Source organism: Pristiophorus japonicus, chromosome 20 (genome assembly GCF_044704955.1).
Source record: "Pristiophorus japonicus isolate sPriJap1 chromosome 20, sPriJap1.hap1, whole genome shotgun sequence".
NCBI lineage: Eukaryota > Metazoa > Chordata > Chondrichthyes > Pristiophoridae > Pristiophorus > Pristiophorus japonicus.
Genome location: NC_091996.1, coordinates 9,771,998 through 9,784,438, shown reverse-complemented (window position 1 = coordinate 9,784,438; position 12,441 = coordinate 9,771,998). Strand labels below are relative to the sequence as shown.

The window sequence follows — 12,441 nt, the reverse complement described above, 5'->3', positions numbered from 1 at the left end:
GGACGTGAGCACGTTAAAAAAAAATAAATCTAGGCCGACACTCCAGTGCAGTCCTGAGGGAGTGCTGCACTGTCGGGCACTGCGCCTTTCAGATGAGACGTTAAACCGAGGCCCCGTCTGCTCTCTCAGGGGGACGTAAAAGATCCCGTGGCCACTATTTAGAAGAAGAGCAGGGGAGTTATCTCCGGTGTCCTGGGGCCAATATTTATCCCTCAATCAGCATAACAAAAAAAAAAACAGATTATCTGGTCATTATCACATTGCTGTTTGTGGGAGCTTGCTGTGCGCAAGTTGAGCAGCACACTCGCCTCCGAGTCAGAATGGTGTCGGTTCAAGACCCCGCTCCAGGAACTAGAGCACATCAAAAAAAAAATCTAGGCCGACACTCCAGTGCAGTGCTGAGGGAGTGCTGCACTGTCGAAGGTGCCGCGTTTCCCACATTACAACAGTGACGACACTTCAAAAGTACTTCATTGGCTGTAAAGCGCTTTGAAACGTCCGGTGGTCGTGAAAGGCGCTACATAAACGTCAATGTTCTCGATCAGGCCAACATCCCCAGCATCGAAGCACTGACCACACTCGACCAGCTCCGTTGGGCAGGCCACATCATCCGCATGTCAGACACGAGACTCCCAAAGCAAGCGCTCTACTCGGCAAGCGAGCCCCAGGTGGGCAGGGGAAATGTTTCAAGGACACCTTCAAAGCTTCCTTGATAAAATGCAACATCCCCACCGACACCTGGGAGTCCCTGGCCCAGTGCCATCCTAAGTGGAGGAAGAGCATCCGGGAGGGCGCTGAGCACCTCGAGTCTCGTCGCCGAGAGCATGCAGAAAACAAGCGCAGGCAGCGGAAGGAGCGTGCGGCAAACCAGACTCCCCACCCACCCTTTCCTTCAACCACTGTCTGTCCCACCTGTGACAGAGGCTGTAATTCCTGTATTTGACTGTACAGTCACTTGAGAACTCACTTTTAGAGTGGAAGCAAGTCTTCCTCGATTTCGAGGGACTGCCTATGATAATGATATATAAATGTAAGCCTTTCTTTTCTTTCTATTAAAGAACAAGCAGGTGGGATTAGAATAACTGGTTTCTTAAGGAGAAAAACACCCGGGCAAGGGGTTTATCTACCGGTTTGAAGTATATAGCACCGGTCACAGAAACATAGAAAATAGGTGCAGGAGTAGGCCATTCGGCCCTTCGAGCCTGCACCACCATTCAACAAGATCATGGCTGATCATTCACCTCAGTACCCCTTTCCTGTTTTCTCTCCATACCCCTTGATCCCTTTAGCCATAAGGGCCATATATAACTCCCTCTTGAATATATCCAATGAACTGGCATCAACAACTCTCTGCGGTAGGGAATTCCACAGGTTAACAACTCTCTGAGTGAAGAAGTTTCTCCTCATCTCAGTCCTAAATGGCTTATCCCTTATCCTTAGACTGTGTCCCCTGGTTCTAGACTTCCCCAACATCGGGAACATTCTTCCTGCATCTAACCTGTCCAGTCCCGTCACAATTTTATATGTTTCTATGAGATCCCCTCTCATCCTTCTAAACTCCAGTGTATAAAGACCCAGTTGATCCAGTCTCTCCTCATATGTCAGTCCTGCCATCCCAGGAATCAGTCTGTTGAACCTTCGCTGCACTCCCTCAATAGCAAGAACGTCCTTCCTCAGATTAGGAGACCAAAACTGAACACAATATTCCAGGTGAGGCCTCACCAAGGCCCTATACAACTGCAGTAAGACCTCCCTGCTCCTATACTCAAATCCCCTAGCTATGAAGGTCAACATACCATTTGCCTTCTTCACTGCCTGTGTACCTGCATGCCAACTTTCATGACACCCAGGTCTCGTTGCACCTCCCCTTTTCCTAATCTGCCACCATTCAGATAATATTCTGCCTTCATGTTTTTGCCCCCTAAGTGGATAACCTCACAGTTATCCACATTATACTGCATCTTCCATGCATTTGTCCACTCATCTAACCTGTCTAAGTCACCCTGCAGCCTCCTTACAGCTCACACCGCCACCCAGCTTAGTGTCATCTGCAAACTTGGAGATATTACACTCAATTTCTTTGTCTAAATCATTAATGTATATTGTAAAGAGCTGGGGTCCCAGCACTGAGCCCTGCGGCACCCCACTGTCACTGCCTGAAAAGGACCCGTTTATTCCGACTCTCTGCTTCCTGTCTGCCAACCAGTTCTCTATCCACGTCAGTACATTACCCCCAATACCATGTGCTTTAATTTTGCACACCAATCTCTTGTTTGGGACCTTGTCAAAAGCCTTTTGAAAGTCCAAATACATCACATCCATTGGTTCTCCCTTGTCCATTCTACTAGTTACATCCTCCAAAAATTCCAGAAGATTTGTCAAGCATGATTTCCCTTTCATAAATCCATGCTGACTTGGACCGATCCTGTCACTGCTTTCCAAATGCGCTGCTATTTCATCTTTAATAACGAATTCCAACATTTTCCCCACTACTGATGTCAGACTAACCAGTTTATAATTACCCGTTTTCTCTCTCCCTCCTTTTTTAAAAAGTGGTGTTACATTAGCTGCTCTCCAATCCATCGGAACTGATCCAGAGTCGATAGACTGTTGGAAAATGATCACCAATGCATCCACTATTTCTAGGGTCACTTCCTTAAGTACTCTGGGATGCAGACTATCAGGCCCTGGGGATTTATCGGCCTTCAATCCCATCAATTTCCCGCCTAATAAGGATTTCTTTCAGTTGCTCTTTCTCATTAGACCCTCGGTCCCCTAGTATTTCCAGAAGATTATTTGTGTCTTCCTTCGCGAAGACAGAACTAAAGTATTTGTTCAACTGGCCTGCTATTTCTTTGCTCCCCATTACAAATTCACCTGAATCTGACTGCAAGGGACCTACGTTTGTCTTCACTAATCTTTTTCTCTTCACATATCTATAGAAGCTTTTGCAATCAGTTTTTATATTCACAGCAAGCTTCCTCTCGTACTCTATTTTCCCCCTCCGAATTAAACCCTTTGTCCTCCTCTGCTGAATTCAAAATTTCTTCCAGTCCTCAGGTTTGCTGCTTTTTCTGGCTAATTTATATGCCTCTTCCTTGGATTTAACACTATCCTTAATTTCCCTTGTTAGCCACGGTTGAGCCACCTTCCCTGTTTTATTTTTACTCCAGACAGGGATGTACAAAATTGTTGAAGTTCATCCACGTGATCTTTAAATGTCTGCCATTGCCTATCCACCGTCAACCCTTTAAGTATCATTTGCCAGTCTATCCTAGCCAATTCACGTCTCATACCATCGAAGTTACCTTTCCTTAAGTTCAGGACCCCAGTCTCTGAATTAACCGTGTCACTCTCCAACTTAATAAAGAATTCTACCATATTATGGTCACTCTTCCCCAAGTGGCCTCGCACAACAAGATTGTTAATTAGTTCCTTCTCATTACACATCACCCAGTCTAGGATGGCCAGCCCTCTAGTTGGTTCCTCGACAGTGTGTGTTGAGCAGATACATTCAGCACCTACGTGCTGTGGAAGTGAGATATGAACGTACAACAGTGAAGTGTGTGGAAAAATCATCAACCACGTGAAGTGTAAACCATGAGTTGGGTTTAAATGCCCTGCCTGATTTTGATTTTGGCGGGTTAATCTTCCGTCTCGTCTTTCTCCGGACCACAGTTTCCACTTCGGGTGAGAAGGACCTCTTCTTCCGGATTCTTCCGGTCCTCCTTCCCTCCTGCTGGACTACCTCCTAAAAGCAAAAGAGACAACTGAAGAGTTTGGACAGACGTTCCGGACTCTCACCGTGAGTACGTATAAGGTGGGTTGAAGCCCACACTCCAGAGACTTGAGCACATGAGATATGGTGGTACCGAGGGAGAGCTGCACTGTCGGCGTGGTGGGGGGGGGGTGGGCGGTTTCAGACGAACCGAGGCTCCGCCTGCCAACTCAGGTGATCATAAAAGATCCCGCGGCACTATTCAAAGAGTAGGGGAGTTCTTCTCTGGTGTCCTGTCCAATATTTACCCCTCAGCCAACATCATTAAGACAAATTATCCGGTCATTTATCACATTGGTGTTTGTGGGAGCTTGCTGTGCGCAAATTGGCTGCCGCGTTTCCTACAATACAACAGTGACTACACTCCAAAAGTACTTCATTGGCTGTGAATTGCTTTGGTACGTCCCGAGTTGCGAGAGGCGCTGTAGAAATGCAAGTTCTTTCCTTCTTTCTCTTGAAATAGTTTAGAGCTCATTCAAATTAGATCCTGTACTTAACCTGGAGAAACTGGAAGGTTAATTTTAATGTACTGCACGAGCGAATCTTCAATATAATTAGAAGTGAGCAGCTAATTGAGCATCTTTCTAAATGCCAAAGAAATGCAGCACTCCCCATTTCGAGGGCTTTGGTTGAATTCTCAGACCGGGCTGGTGTGGGACATGCAGAGTGAAATTAGACTAGGTGATTCATAGTGACAAAAATTATGGTGCAGGCTTGAGGGGCTCAATGGCCTATCTCAACAAAAATAACTTGCATTTATATAGCACCTTCAACGTAGTAAAACTTTCCATGGTGCGTCACAGGAGCGGTTATCAAAAGAAATTTGACACCGAGCCACATAGAGAGATTATTAGGACAGGTGACCAAAAGCTTGGTCAAAGAGGTCGATTTTTAGAAGGGCCTTAAAGGATGAGAGAGAGGCGGAGGGGTCTGGGGAGGGAGTTCCAGAGCTTGGGGCCCAGGCAGCTGAAGGCACGTCCGCCAATGCTGGAGCGATTATAATCTGGGTTTCCTCTGCTGCTTCCCCTTCCCCTTCCTTGCGATGTTTTAGGTGGCTACGGTATTGGGGTGGAAAGGCAGCTGTGTGTGTCACAGTGCTGTTAGAATGGTTTCTTAAAGCCGCCTCTGGTGGGTCAGAACTCACCGCAGCCACATTCTCGAGGTTCACATCGAGCACTCGGTTTCCGCTGGTTTGCTTTTGCTTTGGTCTGCCGAGCGGTGATGCGAGCTCGCCTTCCTCCTGGATCTGATCACTTGCGGCTGTAGCACACGGACAGAGACGCAAAAATATTGCTGAGAGCGTGCTGGATGTATAAAAATATCACAAAGCTCTCAACGCAAGGTGAGCAATAAATGATCAATATAATATGACCTAATAAGAGGTCTTTATAATTATGATGGGGTATGAAAGGGTAGACGGAGAGAAAACGCTTGTGGGAAGACCAAAACTAGGAGCCGTAAATATAAGGTAGTCACGAATGAATCCAATAAGGAATTCAGGAGAAACTTCTTTACCCAGAGAGTGCTTAGAATGTGGAATTTGCTGCCACAGGGAGTGGTTGAGGCCAATAGCACATTTGCCTTTACAACCATAGAATCATAGAAGTTTACAGCACTGAAGGAGACCATTTCGGCCCATCGTGTCCGTGCCGGCCAACAAGAGGCTATCCAGCCTAATCCCATTTTGCAGCTCTGGGTCCATAACCCTGCAGATTACAGCACTTCAAGTGCCCATCCAGGTACTTTTTAAATGTGAGGGTTTCGGCCTCTACCACCCTTTCAGGCAGTGAGTTCCAAACCCCCACCACGCTCTGCGTGAAGGAATTTCCCCTCAAATCCCCTCTAAACCTTCTACCAATTACTTTAAATTTATGCCCCTGGTTGTTGACCCCACTGCTAAGGGAAATAGACCCTTTTCTATCCACTCTATCTCGACCCCTCATAACTTTATACACCTCAATGAGGTCTCCCCTCAGTCTCCTCTGTTCCAAGGAAAACAAATTAAGACCATCCAATCTGTCCTCATAGCTAAGATTCTCCACTCCCGGCAACATCCTCGTAAATCTCATCTGTACCCTCTCCAGTGCAATCATGTCCTTCCTGTAATGCGGTGACCAGAACTGCACGCAGTACTCCAGCTGTGGCCTAACCAGTGTTTTATACAGTTCAAGCATAACCAACCTGCTCTTATATTCTATGCCTCGGCTAATAAAGGCAAGCATTCCGTATGCCTTCTTAACCATCTGGCCTGCTACCTTCAGAAATCTGTGGACATACACCCCCAGGTCCTTCTGAGATGTCTGCGCTCCTCTAATTCTGGCCTCTTGAGCATCCCTGATTTTAAAATCTCTCCACAATTGGCAGCCGTTCCTTCAACTGCCAAGGCCCCAAGCTCTGGAACTCCCTCCTTAAACCTCTTCACCCTTCTTTCCTCCTTTAAGGCGCTCTTTAAAACCTACCTCAAGGTTTTGGTCACCTGCGCTAATATCTCATGTGGCTCGGAGCCAAATGTTGTTTGATAAAACGCTTCTGTGAAGCGCCTTGGGATGTTTTATTATGTTAAAGGCGCTATATAAACACAAGCTGTTGTTGCCTCCAAGTGGAAGCTAGATAAACACATGAGGGAGAAAGGAATAGAAGGATTATGTTGAACCTCCCTTATCCAGAACCCTGGGGACCTGGCCTGCTCTGGATAAGGGATTTTTCTGGACGAGGGGTGGTCACAGGTACCTGAGCAAGGGGATATTGGGGCTGGGAGTGCGGCAGAGAGATCATGGGGTGGGGCGATGGACCGCGGGGTCAGGCCAGCGATTGCGGGAGTCGGCAGTGAGGGAGGACTTCAATTTGTTCAAGTCGGAGTTCTGCGCATGCGCCACCCGGTGGCCGGGAATGGTTCTGGACGAGGGGTGGTTCTGGATAAGGGAGTTCTGGACGAGGGGTAGTTCTGGACGAAGGGAGGTTCAACCTGTACTGAAAGCTCGTGTGGAGCATAAACATCAGCAGAGACCAGTTGGCCTGTATCTGTGCTGCAAATTCTATGTAGTTCTATATATATATGTAACAAAAAGTGGACAGTTATTTTTAGCAACTTAACATGCGATGGAAACAGTTGATGCCAAATATCTGACAAGCTAAATAAGACACCTGGATAGCAAAATATTTAGTAATCCAGTGATCAGCAAATAAGCCAACCTTTTCAACTTGTTCCCTAGTTATGCCGTCTCTGGAAACTTACATGTCCTTTCTTAAAAGGTTACTCTACAAATCGATAAATCCGTTTGCAACAAAGCCTGCGCCCAGATTGACTACTACTAAAGAATATTAAACAGTCATTGATTCGAACCCAGCCTGCCTTTGGATTCGGGATGTTGGCGGTTAATTTTGAGGTATTTATTTTAGACAATTATTGGCTTTTATCAAAAATCTGAGTTTTGTTTGGTGCTTTCCATTTTTAATTTTGTTTTAAAAAAAAATGTAGAGCTGGACCAAAAATCGTGTGAAAACTTCAATTCTGCCATTTTATTAAGTTGACCTCACCATCTCCAATAAACAGCTAACACCGGGGCAGGCGGCAGAGGGGGGGGGGTTAGGTGTTACATTTTATTTATTATCAGTTCTGTGATACATAAACACAGATTTCAACATTTTTCTATGGAGTTCTCACAGAATCTTACAGCACAGGAGGCCATTAGGCCCATCATGCGTGTGCTGGCTCTTTGAAAGAGCTGTTCAATTAGTGCCACTCCCTGTCCTTAGCCATAGCCCTGCAAGTTTTATTCTTTTAAAGTATTTATCCCTCTCTCTCTCAATCTCGCTCTATCCTTATCTCTCGCTGACTCTATCCATATCTTTCTCGCTCTCTCACCCTCTAACCCTCTCCCTGTCTCCTCTCGCTCACTCGCTCTCCCCGTCACTCTATAAGAATGTAATAGAAGCAGGAGTCGACCACCTGGCCCCTCAAGCCTGCCCCGCCATTCAATAAGATCGTGGCTGATCTGAGCATGGACTCAGTTCAACTTCCCTGCCCGCTCCCCATAACCCTTTATTCCCTTATCACTCAAAAATCTGTATCTCCGCCTTAAATATATTCAATAACCAAGCCTACGCAGCTCTCTGGGGCAGAGAATTCCAGATTTACAACCCTCTGAGAGAAGAAATTCCTCCTCATCTCAGTTTTAAATGGGCGGCCCCTTATTCTGAGACTATGTCCCCTAGTTTTAGTTTCCCCTATGAGTGGAAATATCCTCTCTGCATCCACCTTGTCGAGCCCCCTCATTATCTTATACGTTTCGATAAGATCATCTCTCATTCTTCTGAACTCCAATGTGTATAGGCCCAACCTAACTTCATAAGTCAACCCCCCCTCATCTCCAGAATCAACCTAGTGAACCTTCTCTGAATAGCCTCCAATGCTGTTCTCTATCTCTCTATCCCTCTCTCTTTCTGTCAAAACAGGAAACTATAGACCAGTTAGCCGAACATCTGCGTTGGGAAAATGCTGGAGTCCATTATTAAGGAAGCAATAGCAGGACATTTGGAAAAGCATGATTCAATCAAGCAGAGTCAGCATGGTTTTATGAAAGGGAAATCATGTTTTGACAAATTTGCTGGAGTTCTTTGAGAATGTAATGAGCAGGGTGGATAAGGGGGAACCAGTGGATGCAGTGTATTTGGATTTCCAGAAGGCATTGGATAAGGTGCCACATGAGAGGTTACTGCACAAGATAAAAGCTCATGGGGTTGGGGGTAATATAATAGCATGGATAGAGGATTGGCTAACTACCAGAAAACAGGGATAAATGGGTAATTTTCCAGTTGGCAGTGACTACTGGGATGCCGCAGGGATCTGTGCTGGGTCCTCAACTATTTACTATCTATATCAATGACTTGGATGAAGGGACCGAGTGTAATGTAGCCAAGTTTGCTGATGATACAAAGATGGGTGGGAAAGCAAATTGTGAGGAGAGATAAATAATCTGCAAAGGGATATAGACAGGCTAAGTGAGTGGGCAAAAATTTGGCAGATGGAGTATAATGTGGGAAAATGTGAGGTTATCCACTTTGGCAGAAATAATAGAAAAGCAATTTATAATTTAAATGGAAAAAAATGGCAAAGTGCTGCAGTACAGACGGACCTGGGGGTCCTTGTGCATGAAACACAAAAAGTTAGTATGCAGGTACAGCAAGTAATCAGGAAGGCAAATGGAATGTTGGCCTTTATTGCAAGGGGGATAGAGTATAAAAGCAGAGAAGTCCTGCTACAACTGTACAGGGTATTGGTGAAGCCACACCTGGAGTACTGCGTACAGTTTTGGTCTCCATATTTAAGGAAGGATATACTTGCATCGCAAGCTGTTCAGAGAAGGTTCACTAGGTTGATTCCGGAGATGAGGGGGTTGACTTATGAGGATAGGTTGAGTAGGTTGGGCCTATACTCATTGGAGTTCAGAAGAATGAGAGATGATCTTATCGAAACATATAAGATAATGAAGGGGCTCGACAAGGTGGATGCAGAGAGGAGATTTCCACTCATAGGGGAAACTAAAATTAGGGGGCATAGTCTCAGAATAAGAGGCCGCCCATTTAAAACTGAGATGAGGAGGAATTTCTTCCCTCAGAGGGTTGTAAATCTATGAAATTCTTTGCCCCAAGAGAGCTGTGGAGGCTAGGTTATTGAATGAGGTGGAAATCCCAGCCTCCCCCGGTCCGCACTGAGTGTGTGCAGGCGCTGAACACTGGCTTTTCCAATGTCAAGCTGGAGTTTGGCAGATCCAACGCATATCAGGTATGAGGACATTTGCAAGGGCACGATTGCGGGATTTACCCATATCTTGCTCAGCAAATGTCCTCAAAATTCTTGCGCCTGATAAAAGCAGGCATATAGCCTACTTTCACAGGCGTAAGAGTTTTAAAACATACAAAAATATAAAATAAAAATGTTAAAACACATTTTTAAAAACCCTGCCTCACTACGTTATTTTTATTTATAATTTAAAAAAAGTTTTAAAAACTCGGAACTTTTTTTTCCTCCAAGATATTAATTTTAATTACGTGAGGTGTGTTTTTTATTTTTTATTACTTGTTTAGTGTGTTTTTTTTTCTCATTACTAGCAATGAGAACTCATAGATACAGAGTTCTCATTGCTATTAATGAGAAAGCTGTGGAATACTGTACCTACTGCACCTTCTGTGTGGGAACCAGGAGGACGGGAGCGCGCTACGCAGCGCGGGAAGAGAAGGCCTCCCACGCTCCTCCGGGACCATCAGGTACTTGCGTAGAAATGTTTCAGGTCGGAGGCAAGAAGCCTTCGACCGCAATTTCAGCCCCATTATATTTAAGGCGGAGATAGACAGATTTTTGAGCAATAAGGGAGTCATCATCATCAAAAACGGTCCCTTGAAATTGCTTCCACTCTAAAAGTGAGTTCTTAGGTGGCTGAACAGTCCAATACGGCAATTACAGACTCTGTCACAGGTGGGACAGATAGTCGTTGAGGGAAAGGGTGGGTGGGACTGGTTTGCCGCACGCTCCTTCCGCTGTCCACGCTTGGTTTCTGCATACTCTCGGCGACGAGACTCGAGGTGCTCAGCGCTCTCCCGGATGTTCTTCCTCCACTTAGGGCGGTCTTTGACCAGGGACTTCCAGGTGCCAGTAGGGATGTTGCATTTTTATCAAGGAGGCTTTGAGAGTGTCCTTGAAACGTTTCCTCTGCCCACCTGGGGTTCACTTACCGCGTAGGAGTGCCGAATAGAGCGCTACTTTGGGAGTCTCGTGTCGGGCAAGTGGACGATGTGGCCTGCCCAACGGAGCTGGTCAAGTGTGGTCAGTGCTTCGATGCTGGGGTTGTTGGCCTGAGCGAGAACACCCGACGTTGGTGCGTCTGTCCCCCCAGTGGATTTGCAGGATTTTGCGGAGGTAGCGCTGGTGGTATTTCGCCAGTGCTTTGAGTTGCCTGCTGTATATAGTCATAATCTCTGAGCCATACAGGAGGGCGGGTATCACTACTGCCCTGCCATTGAGGGAGTGCAACGACGATTCACCAGACTGATTCCTGGGATGGCTGGGGGGGGGGGGGAGGGTTTGTCCTATGAGGAGAGATTGAGTATACTAGACCTATATTCTCTAGAGTTTAGAAGAATGAGAGGTGATCTCTCTCTAGGTGCGTCCCGCTATTTCTTCCTTAATGATAGCTTCAAGCATTTTCCCCACTACAGATGTTAAACTAACCGGCCTTATAGTTACCTGCCTTTTGTCTGCCCCCTTTTTTTAAACAGAGGCGTTATATTAGCTGCTTTCCAATCCGATGGTACCTCCCCAGAGTCCAGAGAATTTTGGCAGATTATAACGAATGCATCTGCTAGATAGATTTTTAAACCAACAAGGGAATTAAGGGCTACGGGGAGCGGGCGGGTAAGTGGAGCTGAGTCCACGGCCAGATCAGCCGCGATCTTGTTGAATGGTGGAGCAGGCTCGAGGGGCTAGATGGCCTACTCCTGCTCCTAATTCTTATGTTCTTATGAAACATACAACAGGGCTTGACAGGGTAGATACAGGGAGGATGTTTCCCCTGACTGTGGAGTCTAGAACCAGGGGGGGGAGTCACAGTCTCAGAATAAGCGGTCAGCCATTTAGGACTGAGATGAGGAGGGACTTCTTGACTCAGGATGGCGGTGAATCTTTGGAATTCTCTGCCCCAGAGGGCTGTGGAGACTCAATCTTTGACTATATTCAAGACAAGAGATGGATAGATTTTTGGATATTAAGGGAATCGAGGGATATGGGGACAGTGCAGTTGAGTTGAGTTAAGTTAAGTTGAGTTGAGTTAAGTTTTTTTTTGAAATTCGTAGCCAATCGTTCCAATTCTTTGTCAAATCACAAACGCCAGAGGTCACCTTGCACACGCCAAGGATCACTCTGCGCCAATGCTCTTAGCCAAAAGGCCGAGAGCCACTGCACCGTTCCTGGAAGTACTGCAATACCAGGTTCGTGCCATGGAGGTGGATGGGTCAGGTCCCCCACACACCTCCGTGGAGGTGGATGGGTGAGTTGAGTTAAGTTAAGTTGAGTAGTTGAGTTAAGTTAAGTTGAGTTGAGTTAGATCAGCCATGATCTCACTGAATGGTAGAGCACGCTCCTGTTCCTATTTATGGTCTTGTCCCTCTAGCGCTCTCTGTCTCCCTCCCCTGTTTCTGGGCGGGACTACAGCTCCCACACTGCCCCTGGGGGAGGGGAGGGGAGAGGGGGGGAGGGGAGAAGATGGTGCCGGGCCCCTGTCCCTCCCGCCTCCCCGCGGACCCTCACCAACTCACCGCCGCTCAGCCGCTCCATGACTCGCGGTGTGCCGGGCCCACGCTCCCAGCCGCGCACATCGCACCCCGGGCCACCGCCGTCAGCCCGCACCTCACCGCCCGGCGCCGAGCCGCTTCCACCTTCTCCCAACCCGCCCACTGATTGGCAGCTGCGGGCCCCGCCCCCCCCCCTTCCTCCCTCCTCCAGACCAGGCCAAATGTGCCCGCGCGGGGGGAATTAAAGAGATAAATCGACGATTATTCGGAAATGTGAACCTCTATTGAGCAGTAAATCAATTATTTAATTTGTTTCAATGTAGTTTCATATTACCAGCAGCAGAGGTGTAACAGGAATCTGAATATTTTGTTATGGC

The 12,441-nt window shown here is 46.8% G+C and overlaps 1 protein-coding gene across 1 annotated transcript in view; it reads right to left on the bottom strand.

The window, feature by feature from the left end:
* LOC139233157 (uncharacterized) overlaps nt 1–12,212 on the bottom strand; it is a 56,602-nt gene extending 44,390 nt beyond the window's left edge. Inside the window, exons 1-3 of the mRNA XM_070863737.1 lie at nt 12,089–12,212; nt 4,923–5,038; nt 3,625–3,751 (exon numbers count right to left, since the gene is read on the bottom strand). Of these exons, the coding sequence (XP_070719838.1) occupies nt 3,625–3,751; nt 4,923–5,038; nt 12,089–12,107 (262 nt within the window). The 5' untranslated portion in view covers nt 12,108–12,212. The remainder of the gene's footprint in view (nt 1–3,624; nt 3,752–4,922; nt 5,039–12,088) is intronic.
* Between the last annotated feature and the right edge of the window lie 229 nt (nt 12,213–12,441).